This window comes from Schistocerca piceifrons, chromosome 9 (assembly GCF_021461385.2).
Source record: "Schistocerca piceifrons isolate TAMUIC-IGC-003096 chromosome 9, iqSchPice1.1, whole genome shotgun sequence".
NCBI classification, from domain to species: Eukaryota; Metazoa; Arthropoda; class Insecta; order Orthoptera; family Acrididae; genus Schistocerca; species Schistocerca piceifrons.
Window position 1 is genome coordinate 162895114 of NC_060146.1, and position 22436 is coordinate 162917549.

A 22436-nucleotide genomic window follows, 5' to 3' on the forward strand; every position below is an offset into this window, starting at 1 on the left:
ATTGACCACCATCAAAATTTTTGTGCAGCAATCCCCTGGGCAGAGCAAGGTCTTTGGGAGTGCAGTGGCATCCCAAAGCCGGCACGTGTATCACAGGGTAGTTCACGTATGCACAAGGACCCTATTTGGCACTGTGTGGGGCCTGCGAGCTCCCGTATTTGTGCACGCTGCAACTTGTTTGTCTCGCCATGACCAGCGGCATGTCAGTCTCACTCACTGTGACTATTTAGGAGTGGGTGTGGGAGGGTGTCCGAGAAAACTGTCGCACCATTTATCACGTAGTTCCTGTAATTGGAAACATCTCATAATACTGTGAGTAGACATGTTGGCAGCCTGTGTTCTCTCTTTGCCCTGCAGAAAATAACTTGGAACATTTTGTTGTTTGTCTTTTTCTGAAAAAATCACAATATATTGCTCACACATATTTCAGAAGTTATAGTTTGATGAAGTTATAGTTTGGTGGAAAAAGATCAGTTCAGTAAATTTCACTTTCAGAAATTGCAGACTACATTCTTACTTTGATATTCCATAGAAATACTCAATGTAACTGATCAGAATATTCAGAATTCCAATGTCAGTTGTTCTGCAACTTCACATAATCTGTTAAATGCAGTTGTGCTTAGTGAGGAAAAAGGACATTTCGAGACGACCTTTCTGTCACGCCAGTGCTAAAACTGATGTCATATGGCAGGAGTACCTGGACTGGTTAGACGGTGTTTGCTGTAAACTTGCAGTGTCAGATTTGTTGTGAGCAGATGGTGCAGCTATTTTGTGTGATTTCCCCCCCCCTCCCCCCCAGGCCATCCCTAAGTCAGTTTTGGCTCGGATCGATTTGCAACCTGCCAGTGTCTGAGGAACAGATTCGAGTGTACAGAGGAAGGGGAATCTGCCAGCACGAGATGCGGCACAACTGGGGAGAGCTGGGCGTGGTGGATATTTTCCGGGACTCTCGGTTTGTGACACGCAGAATTTTAGTGAATAAACTTTGGTGTTAGTTGCAGAGATTTACATGTTCTACACCCGTGTGATGACTATGTGTCGCTGCCCCTCTCAGGGCTGTGCTTGCAGGGTTTCTGGGAGCTGGGAAACTGAGATGTGGTTCGGGACTCCTCTGTCTGTGCTGTGCTGTGCTGCGCCGCGCCGCTAGTGACGACCATTTCTGAATGGCAGCTCTCTGCTGCAATTTTCTGCTGTAGCCTCTCTAAACGTGCAGGTTTTAATTTCTGGACATGTTACAGACATGTATTCAGTTGCAGTTGGTGGCAATTGGAATTTCAGTATTCCACCATAGTATCTTTTGAGATGTTTACCAGTATTGCTCGTATATATCGGGCAGTATGGAAAGTTACTCACTCTATAATCCCTTAGTGACATACAGTCAATTCACTGGTTATGTCGAATAAGCTGTCCATTGACGAAGATTCTCCCGGGGAAACCTCTTTGTGCTTACGTTTATAAAACAGAGCTACCATTCAGAAATAGTTGTCACTTTGTAAAAGTTAATGTGTTTGTTTTACTTAATAACTTAGTAAATTGTTTCTATGTTCATGTTACTTAATAACTTAATAAATTGTTTCCATCTGTCAGTTTCTAATAGTACAACATCATGAAGTATTACACACACACACACACACACACACACACACGCACACACAAAAACTGAGTTTCATTTGTCACTGTGTCACAACTTTCAGAGTGCCTGAATATTTCGCTCTGTAAGTTGTGTCATGAGTGACAAATGAAATTGAGTGTCTTTCAAAATGGTGAGCAATATGTATTGAATTGCCAACTGTTGTTGCTGTAACATATTGAGGTGATTTTGTATCCTGTACAAAACTTCTTATTGTGTCTGTTGACATTTTGAGAAGTCCTTAAAGTCACTGCTTATGTTGTTAGTTAACTTCTAAAGGTAGAGAATGTGTCTTTTTTGACCATTTGCGTTTTAAGGGACTTAGTAAAATATTAGCATCACGAATGTATAGCATTTAGATTTTCTGTCTGTTATATTGCAAGTCGTTGTACATTTTTAAGATAGCTGTCTCTTTTGAAATGGCTTTCATAACTGCACAAAAAGTGTAGGCCATATGTGTTTGTGTGTGCATGCTGGCAGTTGCACTTTGTACAACTACAGTCAGTAACTCAAGTGCATGCAGCTCCTTTACCTTCACTGCAAACTGTGTAGTTCAGCATATCTAATGTTACAAGTAAACTCCAACTTTTGGTGCACGATCTACTTCTACAGTGTTTTGAATATCAAAAATGTAGACAACCAAATATTTTGCATAACTGTAGCATTTGTTTTATCATCATATTTCATCATCATTTTTAAATGTATTTGGTGTTTTCTCTCATAGAGCTAAGAGTAATTTTTAACAGTAAGCCAGACACAGTATAAATTATTCAATGATTACCCATAACTTACATTAATTCTGGTATGTAATAATTGAGGAGAGAAATCTACTTTTTTCATGAACATTTCACTGAAATCAGTTGGGAACTGTGTTTAAATGTATTTAAACAAATTAAGAGATGTGCAATATAAGGTAGTTGGGTCCCTCTCACCCTGTGCCTTTTAACCTACTCTCAGACTACTGTCTCCTGTTCGTGAGGATGGACCTAATAGCTTCAGAAGCTAGCATAGTTTTTTGTACTCTTATATGTGTCTATTGACAGAACTTAAATTCTGCACATTGCTGTCTGACCACTTACAAGGCTGGCTTATTTCTGTGGATCATTGTGAATCATCGTTTATTTATTTATTTATTTTTTGCGGCTGCCTAAAATTTCGGGTCTGTTGTTGAAGAAAGATACCTATCTAAACTGCAAAAAGAGAAAAAAACAGTATAAAAGGGTTACAGGTATGAATAAAGCAAAAGAAAAGAAACTTTCCTATGGAATGAGGCAATAATTAAAGAGACAGTGAAAGCTTCGAGTAAATAATAATTTGAGTGAGATATGATGTGACATGATAAATGAAGCAGAATGTACATGTAAAGGTCTTTGAGAAGAAGTAAGAAGGCTCATTGAAGTGAAGGCTAAAGTAAACTCATGTTGCAGGCAGTTGGTTGTATTATACAAATCATACTCGAGCATGCTAAGAGGAAAAATTTTAAAACATAGTTAGATGGGGAGTAGTCAACTGACCTTAGTTCACCATACTTCATCAGTGAAGGTGGCAAATGACACAATAATGACACAAAGAAAAGTGTTCAAGCATTCTAAGCTTTTGTTTAACTTTACAATACTTTGAGAGACTGACTAAAAAAATAGGTGTAAGGTATGAAGAGAGGAAGTACTCCCCGAGAAAACGGTGTGGGGGTGATGCTACTAAACGAACTTGAGGGAATTATTTACAGTTGTGTGGTACAATGCTATAGGTTTCCCTCAGTTTTGGCAGTGTGAGAACTAGCAGCTCTTGAGAAGACAGGGCATTGATTCATCTGATGCCAGTGTCCTGTTCCTACTGTTTCTGTCAATCTAGACAGAATGAGACACAACACATTTTAACTCTCTCATTTTATCATTCAGGTAATTAAAAGTCTGAAAGGATTTAGGCAGGAGAACCCACAGACCCGAAAATGAAACTGTAATTAATGTTTATATCGGTACTAACTTTATGATTCTCTTATATTGCGACCTGTAAATTTGTTAAGATTACTTCATCGTGTGATGATATTTATGTTAAGCAGCTTTCCTCTTACAGTATAGTATTTACATAGTCTACATAGTGGCCACTTTACTTACCATATGTGTCATTGACAGTTTTCTGGTAGCTTGGGATCAAATAGTATAACCTTTATTTGCCGCCGCCAATACAAAGTATTGACAGCTTAAAAGCATGTTCTGTAATGGGATTTTGACTCTGAACCTTTCCTAGATAACACTTTACTGACTGAGCTAGCTGTTATCCAACTTGTCAGAAAATTTCAAATGACACACACCACACAGTCCACTGCTGGGGCAAAGACCTGTTCTGGTTACTGCCAATTTGTTACAAAATTTCAGGGCTCTTTATCATTAACTCATTAAACATTTGACGGTTGTTAAATATCACAAAACATTCGGAAGTGACGTTTTGATAACAAATATCATTGTATAACTTGATCTTCACAGTACAACATTTTCTTCAAAGCTGTACTAAGGTTAGTTAATCTCTGAGAAATGAACACACACGTTTACTGATTATAGTGTATGCTGAGGAGTCTGTTGAGAATGGACCTACTTGCAAAGATGTAGTCAGTTACTAACTTCCTATAGCAATGTCCCCCCCCCCCCCTTTCCCATTTCTCCGATTACATCTCCCACATAACTTATGTCTGTTGTGCTTCAGCTGGATGCGCCTCGGAATGTTGGTGAACCCTAAGGGCAAAGTTCCTGTGAAGGTAGTTGCCAAAACGTTTGCGTCCGGGAGGACGGAGAAGATGGTGTACCAGTGTCTGTCAGAGCTGGGACTGCCCAGTGAGAAGGTATGGACTTCTGATTATAGTTGCCTAGATAATTCAGCAAGTACATGTGGGGTAGTCTAACTGTATGCATAATATGTAGTTTGACGGAAATCCTCAAGTCCAGTAATTAAAGTCCTAGACATGTAAGTCCACTGATATTTACGTACACCACCACTGTCGTCTGTCTGTGAACCTCAAAATCGAGCAGTGCATGTTCTTGTCAGTAAGTGTGAACCTGTTTGCTTGGAGTGTTGGCACTTGGCCTGAGGTAGCAACTAAACATTTCAGGGCAATGGTGGTCTCCACTCTATAGCAGAAACATGCACAGTGGCTCTCCAGGATTCTCTGATGGGTAGCTTGCAAGCTGAGTAAACACTACTTGCACAGGTGTCATTTCATAATAAGGTTTTGCTTTTCCTTAATTGTTACTCAGAATGTGACAATTTCAACAATGTATAGCAGAAACGTCTGACAGTTTTAACTAATATAGTCTCAATTATTACTTTAACATTTTTACGTGTTTATTGATCTTGGGGTGTAGTAGCCATGAAGAAATAAATCTACAAAACAACATCTTAAGATTTGAAAATGACATCCTGTCAGTGGTATCCATCTTTTGCTGCTCACTGTTCCAGTCTTTCCCTGTACCCCTAACTTTCACAGGAAGAACCACAATCTGGCTCCTAAAACTGATCCAACTCTTATAATCTTATCTGCTCACAGAGGCTCCACCACTGTGCTCGTGAACTGCAAAGATTACCTATCTGACGGACTCCACCAATTGTCAGACACATCCACATATGAGGTCGGTCGCAGTGGTGCCATTCTAGAAATTTAACAGGATCTCCATCCCAGAACCTCTCCCTCCTCACCCCCATCACTTCCTGCTCTCCTACTTTCTGAGGCGCATAAACACAACCTCTCAGCATGCCTCATTATGGGTGAATGCTGCTTCCCCTTGGAGAGAACCTGTGCCCTTCTGGGCTGACACCTTGAGTGTATTACCTGTAACCTACTGTCCTATATAAAGGGGTCATGTGGGGGAGTAAATACAGTAAGTCTAGGCACAGTATTGGTTTTAGGTCAAGTGTGATTGACAGGGTCGGTGGTGAAAAAGTGTCTTTTCAGTGTGGCGACCGGGAGGGGGAGAAAAGGACATGAACAAACCTACCTTGTTTGAATTAGGGAATGAGGCAAAAGGTAAGGCCTTGGAAATTACTGATATTTCTGTGGGACTGAGGCTTTTGGAGGACAGTTAGTGACACTGTTGCAGGCCTGTTTAGGGTATGAGTTCTGTGGGCTGGTAGGTGGGAGTTGATGGTGTGGTAGATGCAGTAGGTCTGCAAGGCAGGATTTGGCAAGTGCGAGGGGAAAGGGGGGGAGGCGGGGGAGTTCGATGGAGGCTCTCGTAGAGGTGGTGGATAGTGGTAGTCAGAGGTGGGAATATGTGGTAGACATCATGAGATTTTCACTCTGCAGCGGAGTGTGCGCTGATATGAAACTTCCTGGCAGATTAAAACTGTGTGCCCGACCGAGACTCGAACTCGGGACCTTTGCCTTTCGCGGGCAAGTGCTCTACCATCTGAGCTACCGAAGCACGACTCACGCCCGGTACCCACAGCTTTACTTCTGCCAGTACCTCGTCTCCTACCTTCCAAACTTTACAGAAGCTCTCCTGCGAACCATGCAGAACTAGCACTCCTGAAAGAAAGGATATTGCGGAGACATGGCTTAGCCACAGCCTGGGGGATGTTTCCAGAATGAGATTTTCACTCTGCAGCGGAGTGTGCGCTGATATGAAACTTCCTGGCAGATTAAAACTGTGTGCCCGACCGAGACTCGAACTCGGGACCTTTGCCTTTCGCGGGCAAGTGCTCTACCATCTGAGCTACCGAAGCACGACTCACGCCCGGTACCCACAGCTTTACTTCTGCCAGTACCTCGTCTCCTACCTTCCAAACTTTACAGAAGCTCTCCTGCGAACCATGCAGAACTAGCACTCTTGAAAGAAAGGATATTGCGGAGACATGGCTTAGCCACAGCCTGGGGGATGTTTCCAGAATGAGATTTTCACTCTGCAGCGGAGTGTGCGCTGATATGAAACTTCCTGGCAGATTAAAACTGTGTGCCCGACCGAGACTCGAACTCGGGACCTTTGCCTTTCGCGGGCAAGTGCTCTACCATCTGAGCTACCGAAGCACGACTCACGCCCGGTACCCACAGCTTTACTTCTGCCAGTACCTCGTCTCCTACCTTCCAAACTTTACAGAAGCTCTCCTGCGAACCATGCAGAACTAGCACTCCTGAAAGAAAGGATATTGCGGAGACATGGCTTAGCCACAGCCTGGGGGATGTTTCCAGAATGAGATTTTCACTCTGTGGGTACCGGGCGTGAGTCGTGCTTCGGTAGCTCAGATGGTAGAGCACTTGCCCGCGAAAGGCAAAGGTCCCGAGTTCGAGTCTCGGTCGGGCACACAGTTTTAATCTGCCAGGAAGTTTCATATCAGCGCACACTCCGCTGCAGAGTGAAAATCTCATTCTGGAAACATCCCCCAGGCTGTGGCTAAGCCATGTCTCCGCAATATCCTTTCTTTCAGGAGTGCTAGTTCTGCATGGTTCGCAGGAGAGCTTCTGTAAAGTTTGGAAGGTAGGAGACGAGGTACTGGCAGAAGTAAAGCTGTGGGTACCGGGCGTGAGTCGTGCTTCGGTAGCTCAGATGGTAGAGCACTTGCCCGCGAAAGGCAAAGGTCCCGAGTTCGAGTCTCGGTCGGGCACACAGTTTTAATCTGCCAGGAAGTTTCATGTGGTAGACATGTTGGACAGTTGTTTGAGGTGATGGTGTGTATTGCTCTAGCTCCTAGAGGTTAAGGGTTTCATTCCAGGAGATGAAAGACAGACTTTAGCATTGCAAAGGAGGAAGATATTACATGTGGAGCAGAGTTAATGCAAGTAGGTGTGCTCCTGATTTATAAAGTTTTGCAGCACTAGATTGGTGAGGACTGTAGGCTGAACTTGAACAGATAGAGATCATAGTGGAATGATGGGTTGCTGCTAGAGGTGGGTAATTTCAGACTGGGTTGTTGCTAAGGATAGGGCAATTTTCTGTCCAGGTGGAAGGGGTGAGGGTCTCCAGTGCCTGTGGCCTTGCCGTCACTGATCAGTATCTTTCCTGACACCTAAATGTATCCCTACCAACAACTTCTCCTACCCACAAACAAATTTGAGCTGCAGCCAAGGACACCTGCACACCATCATCCTATGTTGATCTACTTATGGGCCACCTAGAGAAATCCGTACTACCCACCCAGAATTAAAAACCCCTGACCTTATTCAGATTCCTCATAGTCAGGCCAGAGGGTGAGAACATCCCTCGAGAACCTCGATACCTTCTCCCCGTTCGCTTCACCCAGTAAGGGCCATCTGCGGTCATCACGTTTGCAGCAACGAGCAGTCACTCTTCAAATATGCCAAGGGACTCACTGATGCCTTTTGCAGACAGATGTTATTCTCCCACAGTTTATCCCTTCAGTTGCTTACTGTCCCCAACATACCCACTGACAGTCCGGAAAGGATTTCCCCCTCCCTTCTCTTGTAACTCAGTATCACATACGACTGGAACATTATATACTCGATATATTCCTCTAAGTTTTCGACTACGTCTCGTTGTGAGCTGAAATGAGGAATATCCTCACCAACCCTCCCTCAGTGGTATCCCACCACCCACCCAACCTACAAAGTTTCTTCATCTGCCCCCATTATGGCTGTGCTCCTTGCCCCCAGGTTCATATCCCAGCATTAGACTCAGATGCTGCACCTACACATTGTCAGCTGAATGCACAATGCAGTGCAGGGATTGCAGTTTGACAGGTGAACTAGAATGAGGTATGGGCATTGTGCTGTGTGGGGTGAGTAGAGGGGAGGGGGGGAGGAGGTGGGAGGCAAGAAGAGGAGTCGGGGTGGATGGCTAGTAGATCAAAGGGAGGCAACCGGTTCGTCAACTACGAATGCGCCGGGGTGGCAGGTGCCAGGTGGTCAGGCTAGGCGCATGATGCATCAGTGCCATGGAGCCAGTGTGGAGTGACACACAGTGCAGGTGGCATTGACTGGGAGAGGGTGACAGGACAGAGGAAGGGGAGACTCTGGGTGGAGGGTTTGGGGATAACAGCTTAACAGAGATTGGGGCCAGGTGGGTTACAGGAACTTCCATCTGCATAGTTCAGGAAAGGTGTTGGTCGAGGGAAGAATCCAGATGTCCCATGTTGTGAAGTAGCCATCAAAATCACACTTGTTGTGGCCAGCTACATGTTACACCACAGTATGGTCAACTTTGTTCTTGGCCACAGTTTGACAGTAGCTATTAATTACTTGTCGATGGACCCCATTCGCCACCGGTCTGTTCCGTGGTGGAGCGTGGCCATTGCCACCATCGTCTGTGATTATCATTGTGCCTTGCAACATCTTAAGCAGCACCAATCCTAGACCAGTCTTATTATAATGTCTTTGCTCCAAAGAGCAAGTAGTTGTGTTGGGAATGCTTTGTCTTGTCCATAGGTTCTTCTGTCCCTTTGTCGTGGGTGTGGGCTACATCTGTACCCTACAAGGTTGTCAGTGGCACTCTTCTACTCCGGGCCTTGTGTTTCCAGTTGGCCTTTGTACGGATCTGTCAATTCTCATGGAATACTTTACAACCCATTTTGCGACAGCAGCATTGAAAAGGTGAAAGGCGTTAGCCTCCTATCCAGCTGCCTTCCTCCTTCAAACAACAATGGACTGAAGCTCCCCACTTGTTTTACTCCGTGTCAGGCAGAATCCTACAGTGAACCTTTTACTGAATGGGAACTTTGCCTGGACCTCTCATCAAACCACGACTGAGCCCCTTGCTCTGATTTCATCCATAACCAATTGCTTCACCATCTCAGTCCTCCATGATGACAGTATATTGTCCAGGTGTTTAACCACATTTCACTAGAAGGTATTTTTGCCTCTTAACAAAGAGACAGTATTGTGTTCCCTGTCCTTAAACACGGCAAGGGCACCTACACCCCATTCTTTGTGACCCCTTCGGGGACAGATTTGTGGCTTTAGGTCAAATCTCTATTTGTTCAGTTGTGGGCTGACTTTCAGGGGCCTACCTCCCTGGCTAATAAATTTCATGCAGTCAAAGAGACTCCCACCATGTGATGATCTCCCCACCAAGTCATCAGGCAGGAATCTACCATCCTCTGCTGTCTTTGTATTGCCCGTACTAGGTTGACCCATCGTTTTTTACTCCACAATGAGTGCCCCCACCCCCCTGCCCTGATTGTTGTGGGGGCCCTCCTGATGTTGATCTGTATTTTGCTGAACTACCCCTGCCATTTGGCCCTTTGCATTAAATATTCCCTCCCAAGTGGACAACCCTCACATGGTTGCATCTGTCCTCGGCTTTCTTTGCATAAGTGGCTTCTCCTCCAAGGTTTAAGTCCTTGAATTTCACTGTGGAATTGGGGAGTCCTTTGGTTAGCATTAGCATTGGCAATACTGTTGGTTGTGGAGACTTTGACCTTGCCTCCACACTGGCCAGGTTCTCAGGTTCTCCCCCACTTTTTTCCCTCTGTTTGTGTGGTCTTTTGTGCCGTTTTGTTTCCCCTTTTCTTGTGTCTTCTTCCCCTAGTGTTGTCCCCATTGTGTCATTAATCGTGGCACGGTATGAGGATCAGGAAGGGTCGGCAGTGGTGCTGGTACCCCAGTGTGCGTATTGTTTCTGGTCCGCCCCTGTTCTTGCTGATTGCCCCCCCCCCTCCCCCCCCCCCCCCATGCCCATCTGTTCTTTCCTCTTCCTGCTGTCCCAACATTCCTTTTACCTCTCTGTTTGCCTGTTTTCCCTTCCCCTTGACTGGACTGTATATTTGTGTTTTTCCTCCCTTTGTTTCTGCCACCTTAAATCGTGGAATTGATGACCTCACTTGTTTGGTCCCCTCTCCTAATCGACCATCCGAGGAACGTTACCCCACTATCCTAACACTCTGTGCCCAACGGTTTTCCCATCCTGTGTCCTATCATCCCCTCCCAATTCACATCTACAGATCACCTCCATTGTGCACTGCTTGCCAATACCTGCCACCCCTCCCACCCCGCATTCCTAGCTGGCAAACTGGCTGCCTCCCTCTGAGCTGCTAGTTGCTCACCCACAACCCCTCTTCCTGCCTCCCACCTCTCTGTCCCTCTACCCCTGTCAGATCACCGAAGTTAAGCGCTGTCGGGCTGGGCTAGCGCTTGGACGGGTGACCATCCGGTCAGCCGACCACTGTTGGCAAGCAGGGTGCACTCAGCCCTCGTGAGGCAAACTGAGGAACTACTTGATTGAGAAATAGTGGCTCCAGTCTTGTAAACTGGCATATAGCTGGGAAAGTGGTATGCTGACTACGTGCATCCAGTGATGCCTGTGGGCTGAGGATGACATGGTGGCCAGTCAGTACCATTAGGCCTTCAGGGCCTGTTTGGGTGGAGTTTAGTTTAGCTTCAGAATAACATCCATCCTGGTTTTACATAATCCATTCTGGTTTTTCCATTGTAGAATAACATAATTGCCACATGTTAGCATTTACATACTTATAGGTCTAGTTTGACAAGGACAGATAGTTGGCTATAGTCTTGTAATAGGAACCATCCCATCATTTCTGTGAACTAATTTAGGGAAACCGTGGGAAACCTTAATCGAGATGGTGTGGTGAAGATTGGAACCTCGTCCTCCTGAATATGAGGCCAGTACCTGCCACTGGACACCTGCCACCCATTCCACACCAAAAAATCCCTCCTGTGCAGCCCATCCAAGTGTGGGTGGGGTATCTGCAGTGAGAGGAACTCCCTCACCCAGTACACCGAATGTCTCACTATGGACTCAACAGGTGAACCCTACACCCCAAACCTCATTTGAAGCCTCTTCGTCTCTGTGTAACTGCTGGAACTTACATCCACTTTAACCTGCTTACTCTGCTCTACTGTGTCTCTGCATCTACAGGTTTTACCTCCCACACTTCCTTCCATTACCAAACTGACAATTTCTCAATGCCTCAGAACGTGTCACATCGATGCATCCCTTCTTTTAAACAAGTTATGTTGCAATTTTCTTTTTTCCCCCAATTTGCTTCATTACCTCTTCATTAGTTATCCAATGTACACATTGAATCCTCAGCATTCTCCTGTAGCATCATATTTCAAAAGTTTCAACTGTCTCTTTTTTTTTTTTTTTTTTAATTGATTTCACTTCTACAAGGCTACACTTCAGGCCAAAAACAGTGTGCGCGTTTGGGTGTCTGTGCGTAGCGTTTGGGTGCCTGCGCGTAGCGTTTGGGTGCCTGCGCGTAGCGGTTGGGTGCCTGCGCGTAGCGGTTGGGTGCCTGCGCGTAGCGGTTGGGTGTCTTTGCGACTGTATATAATCTTGTTAGAAAAAAGCTAGTGATTGAAAGCTAGTGTGATTGCTGTTTTCTGTTTTGTTTTTCTGCACTCCACTGTAGGTGAGTGGTTGTCTGTCCCTAATTTATGTATTCCTCCGTCCAGGAATTTCTGTTGTTGTTAAATCTTCAGAAAAGATTTTCTAAGACTTAAATTTACATCTGATGCACAGATTCCCCATTTTCAGAAATGATTATCTTGCTATTGCCAGGCATCATTTAATGTCCCCACAGTTCGTCCATTATTGGTTATTTCACTGCCTACCTAGAAAAATACATTAAAAGACTGAATTTGACTTAATTTGATTCATTCCTTTGTCGTCATCTTATAATCTCTTTTCAGTTCACTATCCATTCTGTTTGAAAGCTATTTCGAGTCCTTTGCCACGTCTGACACAATTACAATATAATCTTCAGACCCCAAGGTTTTTATTGCTTCTCCCTGAACTTTAATTCCCTTTTCAAATTTCTCCTGCACCTTGTAGTTAAACTATAAATGTAGTGTGAATGGTGTTGCACTGCAGGATTGAGCATTGTACAGCAGGACAGTAATGCCAACTGTAGTCGATATATACTTCCCATCTCAACAGTTGGCTAATATAAACTACTGCGAACGGAGCCTCTGTAGACAGAGAGAGATTTTTGTCAGTGCAACTGTGACTCGATGTAACAAGCATATGATGCACGCTGTTTTTTATCGTAGTAATGTAATGACTAATCCTTAACATGCCTCAAACCATGGTAGCTATCTGCACAATGAAGCAATATCATTGACATCACAGGAAGGTGGCCCAAGCTGTGGACGAGAAGTGAATAAGCGTGACACTTTACAAGATAATGCAGAACATAACAATTCATACAGATTTTGCTATTGATATAAGCAGTGGGTGACACATGTCATGCAGAATACATTATGATGTCTAGGACAACAGGAAAATGTGGTTTGAAGTGCGAAAGTAGGAAAAATAGACACAAGTGGAAACTGCTGGGTAATGTCTCTCAAGAAAGTGAAACAGTGATGGAGCACTTTTGCTAGTTCAGAAGAGTATACCTCAGGCTGAATGCAGTAAGAAATGTATCTCAGATGAAATGTGTGAGAAAATATTGGACATACACTGGAAGATAAATGACTGGAACAGAAGAGTACATTATGTTGCTGGTTTTTTAGAATTAATTAATTGTGATAAAAATAATCAGTTTAGGTAAACTCGAGAGCAGTACCTCATTCAGCATGAAGTTGTAGCGGGACTTTGAATTTTGCCTCAGATATAAATTATACCGTCGCAGCGGTATGAGCGCTCGACGGCAGAGAAAATACTAAAATTGTAACTCTTTTTTTGTTTTCTATCCGTCTTTTGTCTCTTGAGAGCCGAAGCTTAATGCAGACGTAAAAACTTATTAGCTAGTCTTGGACTGCTAAAGTCGGAAAAAAAAAAAAAAAAAAAGCACCTTACTAATGTGTAGGCGTATTGTGGAAGTTATGAAATTCGTAGGATGGAAGTAACAACGTAAAATAAATTGCATTCAGTATCAAGATGATTTTAATTTGTACAAATTAGTGATTCCTGGATGATTGCAAGATTTCGGAGCAGACTTTGCTCGCAGAAATGAAGTAGGAGATTTTTGAAACCTGGACGCTGCACAAAAGAAGACATGTTAACATGGTAAAGGATGAACTCTTATCTACGCCATTTCCCCCTGTCAGTTACATTTTGTTATTCTCTGTTCTTTTTCAAATAATTTTTGTAGTGGAAATTGGTTTGACTTTTGCTCAGAAACACCACAAGGACCACCCCAACAATAGCTTTTCCGAATCACGAAGTCCTATAACTTTTCTGTAATATGAAGTCTGACTTGCATTTCATTTTTCCCCTTTTTCACGGTCTTTAACGATTTTTGAAACCCACTTTTTATTCACCATTTCTTCCCACATTTTCAACCTTTTCTTTTCTTCTCTTTTTCTTTAATATTAACCACTACAAAGTACTGAAAAGTGAAATGATAATGATATCCATAAGTCTCTAGTGAAAATTTCTGCATACGAAACCATGATCGCAGAAGTGATTATGGTAACATGTTTTTGTCTTCTCTTCTGCCTTACTAGCATAGTATGAAGAATATTCTAAAGAATTTTTCAAAGCTACCAGTCCCGTATCTTATAGATTCATTTGTGATGAATTCCACAAGATGAGACAGACTATCAAATGGCACTTGCAATGTGAATGGCCTGCAAAGTGGTGTGCCTACAACAGAGACAAGATTCCACTAACGAAAGAACTTATGAGCACCACAGACTTATCGATATCGCCTACTGACTGATGATGAAAGAATCTACCGAAAGATGCTGCATAAAGAAAGCCAAGAGAGTTCTGATTTACAACACTGCCTATGGAGGCCTCTTCTGTAGAATTTGGTGACTTTGAGAAAATGGCCACCTTTGACTTACAATTTTCTGTCACTTTGACAATCAATAAACATTCTACTCTCTGTGGAATGGAAGTCTGGCAGCAAGAGCAGTGAATGTAATAGGGTTTTGTTCATATCAGCTCATTCCATTTCTACAATTGTTGCTTCCCTCTCAAACCTCTCCTCTTACTTTTGACCATTCCAAATAATACAGCAAGAAAGTACTATATGCAATAGTCAAAAGTAAGAGCAGAGGTTTGAGAGGGAAGCAACAGTGATAGATGGAAATGGGAGTGAGGTTAATAACTAAGAGGCACTGAAGGTATTGTGGAAGGAATACTTTGAGCATTTGCTAAATCTAAATGGGCTTGTAGATGAGGATAATAGACTACAGCAGGTAGAAGTAAACTCCAAGGGGGAAAAGGATCCGACACGGAAAGAAATGGAAATGGCACTGGACAGGTTTAAAGGAGGAAAGTCACCAGGTATGGACAAAGTAAGTGACAAAATGGTGAAGGCAGCAGGGAAGATTGTGGAACAGTGGCTGTATCGTGTGATGAGATTGGTGTGGAATGAGAACACGACTCTGTAAGATTACAAGAGAGCACTAATTGTCCCTGTATTCAAGAAAAGGAGTAGGAAGGATTGTAGAAACCACAGGGGAGTCACACTGGTGCCACTCTGTGCCAAAGTATATGAAAAGATCCTGGAGACCAGACACTAAACGATGGTTGAGAACAAATTGAGGGATGAACAGCATGGCTTCAGACCTGGCGGGTCAGCTGCTGATCTCATGTTTGCAGTGAGGCAGCTCCAGGAGCACCAATATGAAGACCTTGTGATGGCCTTTCTCGATATAGAAAAGGCATTTGATTGTCTCTGTAGAACAAAAGATCTGGGAAGCACTAGGAAATAAAGGAGTGGAAAAAGAGACGACAAGCAGAGTGGAGGAGATGTGCTGTGGAAGACTTTGTTCTGTGCAAGTGGGACATGAAAGGGCAGATTGATTTTTGCAAACAAGTGGTGTGAAACAGAGCAGTGTACTCTCATCTCTCCTCTTCAGTGTGGTCCCGGATAACATAAAGACTAAGGTGGCAGAAAAAAACTGGAGAAGATGAGATGAAAGCAGTGGTGTTCAAGGGCGACTTGATCATCTGGGGAAATGGGGAGGAGGAGATTCAGGAACAGCTGGACGCTTGAGAAGAAACTGAGAGACAGTGTGGGATGAAATTTAATGTAAACAGATGTGAGATCCTGATCACAGCTACAAAGAAAGATATGAAGAAGGTGAAAAGTGGCAAAGTGTGATAGAGGATAATAGAAGAAATAAGAAAGAGATCAGTGAATGCAGCAGACAGGCAGAGGCATTATTTAGAAGTGTTAGGAGCCTGGTCTTGAACAAAGACTTCCACAAAACAGCAGAGAAGTGATTTATAGAAGTTGCCAAATCCCAATATTGACCTATGCATCTCAGATGTGGGTAATGAAGAAGAGATGTAAGCAGATTACATGCATGTGAAACAAAGTTCCTCAGAAGTGGGATAGGAGTAAGTAGGCTAGGTTGGATGAGGCGTGAAAGAATAAGGGAAATTGTGTAACAGGAACTCTTGCAGAGCAGGGTAGAAACATCATGGCTAAGATGGTGTGGGCACTTAGTCAATGGAAAACAAGAACATTCACAAGAAGGAACACTAAATGGAGATGCGAAGGAAATGACCGAGATGAAGACCGAGGAACAGGGCTGAAAGGCATGGAAGAGTGTGTTGAAAATGAGGCAAGGACTGGAGGACTGGATTAGAGTGAACACAGAAAGATGGTGGGAGAACAGGACTAGATGGTGATGCTTGTGTTCCAGACAGACCCAGCCTGGGGCTGCAGACTGTTCAAGATGATGAGACGACGACTCTGTAAGATTACAAGAGAGCACTAATTGCTGATGATGATAAAGGAATGAACACTGAACTAATGGCTATAGTTGGGTATCCAAGTATGTGGGCTGGACATAACAAGAACACTTGTGTTCCTGTAATGAGCATAGTGACTCTGCAGAGCTCTTCCCTGGAAGTAACTAATCAAAATTTTTACTGCTAGGATATGAATACATGGTGTGTGATGCCTCACACACCCCAATTTTTTTAAAAGTGTGCTTCTGTGATCCTATGAAATGTCCTCGAGACTGGTTACAGTTGATTTTGCAATTTTGTAAAAAGAAGCCCTTTATTGTAAATTGAGTTTTCAATAGCTCACCTGAAGATGACTGGCAGGTGCCCAATTGAAGTATTGTGGATTGTATTAACAGTGGCTGGCTGCGAGCCCAGAATGTGGTTGAATGAGCCCTCCATTGTTACCCAATTGATTCAAGAAAGCTCCCAAAATTTTACACCATTGTTAAAAAATCAGCTTTAGCAACAGCAATGCAAAGTACACCGTTCTGGTCAACATTGAAACTGAGGAATGTGAAATGTTTACTATTCACTAAAGACAACTGTACGCTACTGTTTTGCATCAAGTGACACTTGCTACTGGTGAAACATTTAAGGCTCAGAGTTTTGGGAAGAGGGAAAGCCAGCAGTCTTTCTGTGCCAGAGAAGTACACTAAACCATACTTGCTTGCACAACAAAAGAATATGATTTACTGATTCTCATTGAACAACATGCAAGTCTTATCAAGATGCTTTCGGAATTCAAATGGTAGTCCCTGGAGGGAAGGCGACATTCTTTTCGAGAAACGCTACTGAGAAAATTTAAAGAACCAGCATTTGAAGCTGACTGCTGAACTTTTCTACTGCCGCCAACATACATTGTGTGTAAGGACCATGAAGATAAGATTCGAGAAATTAGGGCTCATACAGAGACATATAGACAGTCATTGTTCCCTCTCTCTATTTGCAAGTAGAACAGGAAAGGAAATGATTAGTAGTGGTACAGGGTACCCTACGCCACGTACTATACAGTGGCTTTTGGTGCATCTATGTAGATGTAGATAATAAAGAAATAAGGCCATAATTTTCTTGAGAGGAAAAAAAAATCCAATGTTCTTGTGCAGTATTTATTATCATTTGTTGTCTGACTTAACATTCGAATGACTTGCAAGGAAATTAGCTGCTTCTTGTTAATTTTTTTTGTCATTAGATACAAAATTTCCTTAATAATTCTAGTACTTAGGAATCTTTTCACTGTTTTGTATTTTTGTGTACAATGTGTGTTAAACAGAAGAATAAATGATATTAAATTAATTGTGTATAATGCATAAAATAAGCAAAAATCCATTAACAGTTCCCAGTGACTCACTGTGAAACAAGAAGTTCAAATTGTTTTAGAGACTTTTCTTATTTGTGCCAATTAAAAGACAAATCGAAGGAACAACATGAAGCGAAGGTCTATTGAAGGACATAATATCAATATTACTTATTGGGTGTATTTTGTCTTGATAACTCAATTTACTGTTTTCCATCAAAGTTTCAAATTCAGTTTTCTCGTAATATCTTTTTTGGACAACACACTTTACCAGTGCTGACACAACAGATCAGGTGTACTAGAGTCTCCTGGTTTCTGCTCCCTAGACTAGAATGACTTTGATAATGACTGTTTTGTTGACAAGCATGTCGCTTCTTGATGTATGGTCCACTGCTGTGCCATCTTGTTTGTCATATATACAGGGTGATTCAAAAAGAATATCACAACTTTAGGAATTTAAAACTCTGCAACGACAAAAGGCAGATCTAAGCACTATATGTCGGCGAATTAAGGGAGCTATAAAGTTTCATTTAGTTGTACATTTGTTCCCTTGAGGCGCTGTTGACTAGGCGTCAGCGTCAGTTGATGCTAAGATGGCGACCGTTCAACAGAAAGCTTTTTGTGTTATTGAGTACGGCAGAAGTGAATCGACGACAGTTGTTCAGCGTGCATTTCGAACGAAGTATGGTGTTAAATCTCCTGATAGGTGGTGTATTAAACATTGGTATAAACAGTTTACAGAGAATGGGTGTTTGTGCAAAGGGAAAAGTTCTGGACGGCCGAGAACAAGTGATGAAAATGTAGCATGCATCCAGCAAGCATTTGTTCCCAGCCCAGGAAAATCGACTCGCAGAGCTAGCAGAGAGCTGCAAATTCCACAATCAACTGTATGGAGAGTCCTACGAAAAAGGTTAGTTATGAAACGTCAACTACCCGAGGCGATGGATTGGCCGCCAGGCAGCCCGTGACAGAGCTCTCCACCACTGGCCTCCAAGAAGCCCTGATCTTACCCCCTGCAATTTTTTCTTATGGGGGTATGTTAAGGATATGGTGTTTCGGCGACCTCTCCCAGCCACCATTGATGATTTGAAACGAGAAATAACAGCGGCTATCCAAACTGTTACGCCTGATATGCTACAGAGAGTGTGGAACGAGTTGGAGTATCGGGTTGATATTGCTCGAGTGTCTGGAGGGGGCCATATTGAACATCTCTGAACTTGTTTTTGAGTGAAAAAAAAAAACCTTTTTAAATACTCTTTGTAATGATGTATAACAGAAGGTTATATTATGTTTCTTTCATTAAATACACATTTTTAAAGTTGTGGTATTCTTTTTGAATCACCCTGTACTATGAGAATTTGAGAACTGAGGTGGGATTGTGTGTGTGTGTGTGTGTGTGTGTGTGTGTGTGTGTGTTTATGTTAAAAGTAGGCTGAATTATATTTTTTAACATTAGAAAAAAATATTTTAATGCAGCTGCAAATTTAATGTGTTATAGAATAAAATAAAACCAACATATGATGGCAAGCAATCACTGAATGACCATTGGCACCTTCCCTCATTTATACTCCTTCGCCCCCCTCCCCCCTTCCTCTCTCCTTCTCACTGTGCCTGCCTTCTCCATGCCCTATATAACCAATAGTCCTTCACCAGATGATTAAAGCACTTGACCACATTTTAGATTCAGTTCCCTTTTGTATTAACTTATATTTCAGATATTCGCTACGTGACCAACAGTAATTGTTTTTGCTTCCTTTTTTTCAGAATGATGTAATTGAGCCTGCAGATTTCACGTTTGACAAATTTTACGCTTTGTACCACAAAATATGTCCAAGGAATGATATCGAAGAACTGTTCCAGTCAATGTAAGTACTTTTCCTCGAAAAGCTCTGAGTGAGGATACAGTCCAAAAGTTTGGCTACGAATTTGATCTTCTTTGTGAGCTATTACTCTTCCCATTGTTTGTTGTAGACCTCATATGTGGCTTTTGTAACAAATAATTGGACATAAATAGCATCCTAACAAATATTGGTGTTTTGATTGTTTCCGTGCTTCTGATTCCTCACATTTTTCCACACTGTGGTCTGGTACTGTAGTTTAAAATGTTAAATATCCCTTACTATCAAAATGTTCATAGGTGTACAGAAAGTAAATATCCTGTGCTGAACAAACTATTATAGTGTTTTTTTTATAAAGAACTTTCTGCTACCAGTTATGATTTTCTTTTATTTGTGGTTTACTCAATGCATTTCGGGAAAAGATTCCCATTTTCAAGTGTGTATTTCTTTGTACTGTGTCATTTTTGATGTGTGAGTTTCTGCTTTGTTTTGCTAGCTGTTAGTTTTCTTATGCTCCATTTGTGCAGAGTCTCACACATGTTAAACATCACTCACAACTTTCAGTGCATAGTACACATGAAGAATAAGGCGCGCAAAGAAACAGTTACAAAGATGTATTTAGGTGTAGAACTACAGTGTGGAGCACAAGTGAACACTTAAGTCTCTCCATGCAAGCTCTGATTTCTCTTATTTTATTTCGATGGTCATTCAACCTATATATGTAGGTGCCTACAAAATATTTTTGCATTCAGAGCAGAAAGTTGGAGGTGGAAGTTTCGTGAGAAGATCTCACCACAGTGAAAAACTTCTTTGTTTTAATGAATGCCACCCCAACTCTTGTATCTGTGACATTGTCTCCCCTATTTCTCTATAATATAAAACAAACTGCCATTTTTTGAATTTTTCTGATGTCTTTCGTCAATCCTTTCTGGTAAGGATCTCATACCACACAGCAATACTCGAATAGAGGATAGGCAAGTGTAGTGTAGGCAGCATCAACAGTGGACTTATTGCATTTCTAAGTTGTCTGCTAATAAAATACACTCTTTGGTTCATCTTTGCCACAACATTATCTATGCGATTTTTCCAATCTAAGTTATTCGTAGTTGTTATCCCTAGGTGTTTCAGTTATTTAGTTGATTTGTGTGATTTAGAGTGTGGAATGATAGAGAAATAGTGTGAAAGTGGTTCAGTGAACCTCTTTCCGGGCACTTAAGTGTGAATTGCAACATGGTGACATAGATAAATAAATCTATAATTGAATTTAATGCAAAATAACACATATTTGACATGTCTCTTTGCTCTTTCGAAAGAGACCGAGCGAGGTGAATCGCGGTCGGATACTCGACAGTTGTTGGTTTAGTTGTTTGAATCCCCACCTTACCACCCAGGTTTATGTTTCCTCGATTTCTCTGAATCGGTGTGAAAGGTGGGGACAGTCCCTACAAAAGGCCACGGCCAATTTCCTTATCCACCTTTGTCTGATACGAGAGTCTAGTCTGCCTCTGATGACCTCAATGTGGTGGGGTCCTAAACATTAATTTTCACTCATAAAATACAATAAAATTGTTCTGTGTTAATATGGCTTCGTAGACATTCAGGAACAGAAGGATTATAGTGTCTCTCTTTTGATGCAGGCCTGCCTGTCTTTATGACACTTTCTTTTGCACTGTATGTACAGAATTTGGCCCTTTTGAGGTGATGATTACCTGGAGCTCAAGACTGGCACCTTTCAAGCGGAGGTCACCTTTTAAGCAGTAAAACTGGCTTTCAGGGGAATATCCGTTCGTTGCATTGTAGCAGTTGGGGTGCAGAGACCATCTGCCTTTACAGAAATGGGCACTAGAAATGCTGCAACACCTTTACACATCTTCACTTTTCCAGTTCTCAGGTGAAGAGTTTACCGACATGAGGACCACACCTGGAGTGACGTGACGAGTGAGAATGAGGAAGGAATGCACTTGAGTAATGGTCATTCCACAATAGAATTCGTATCCCCTGAGTTGTATCTTGTAAATGAGCACGTATACATCGTATTGCGTTTTCAAAATAGTTGACCGTCGCAGTCTCTCTCAATACACTTGTAGCCAGAAGTGATTATTCGTACTTATCCAGTCATTGACGGTTGTTTACAGATCCCCAGAAATTATGCATATATTATTCGAAATGAGTGATCATTCATAAGGGGGTCTTCCTACAGGACTTTAGTATAGTACAGTATTTTATTACATTGTCTTTGCTTCACTGCATGCCAGTTTTCAGATCCTCTAGAGAATGACTTAAATGTGGAATTAAAAACAGATTGTGGACAAAAGTAAGGAACATATTAGCTATTGGAGCAGCTGTTCATAAGTTCAGTACACAGTTGCCGAGCAATGACAGTCTCCAAATGTGGGTAAACTAATAATAAGTGTTCACTCTGTTAAGACACTCCTGCAGCTCTGTACACACTGAGAGAATTGCATTAATGGGAGGAATGATACGGGCAGGGTGCTAAGACTTTCTCGTGCACTGATGGACGCAAACTTATTTGCTGTGTGTGTAATGTTGCCATTCAGTGGTGGAGAGTTGAAACACAAATTGGTACTTTCTGGATGGTTTCAATTGCGTCTGGGTGTCTCAACATTTGCAATTGCTATGATGTGGTCAGACCTATAATATGTTACTTTTCAGTTCTTTTTCTTTCGTAGTATTTGATTCCATTGTTGCAAACTGTTTCAGATTTTTGCATTAGTAATTCTTTGTTTTTTCCATGAGAATAGCACATGTGGATGCATTTACTCAAATTAGTCTTGTGGAGATGCATATGACATGTACAATTTGAGAAGAGTATCTTCTACAAGATTGTGTAATGAATGTTAAGTTCTTAACTGAAACCCAAGAGTAAAATCTGAACAGATTTCAGCTAACTAAAACTACAGTTTAACAACATTTCGATTGTTAGGTGATCATTTTGAGTGCACATAAATGTTTTTCGTCAAACAGATAGCCTATTCTAGTATTGAGTTTAACTTTTGGATGTAATTGTGAGCGAGTTCTCTTTATTTTGACAACACTCGTAATTTATATTTAACTTT

At 42.2% G+C, this 22436-nt stretch overlaps 1 protein-coding gene across 4 annotated transcripts in view; it reads left to right on the plus strand.

Annotated features, from left to right (window-relative positions):
- LOC124716957 (1-phosphatidylinositol 4,5-bisphosphate phosphodiesterase) overlaps positions 1–22436 on the plus strand; it is a 425614-nt gene that overhangs the window by 309467 nt on the left and 93711 nt on the right. For all 4 annotated transcript variants that reach the window (XM_047243553.1, XM_047243552.1, XM_047243551.1 and 1 more), the window contains 2 exons: positions 4331–4466; positions 19286–19386. In XM_047243553.1, the coding sequence (XP_047099509.1) occupies positions 4331–4466; positions 19286–19386 (237 nt within the window). The remainder of the gene's footprint in view (positions 1–4330; positions 4467–19285; positions 19387–22436) is intronic.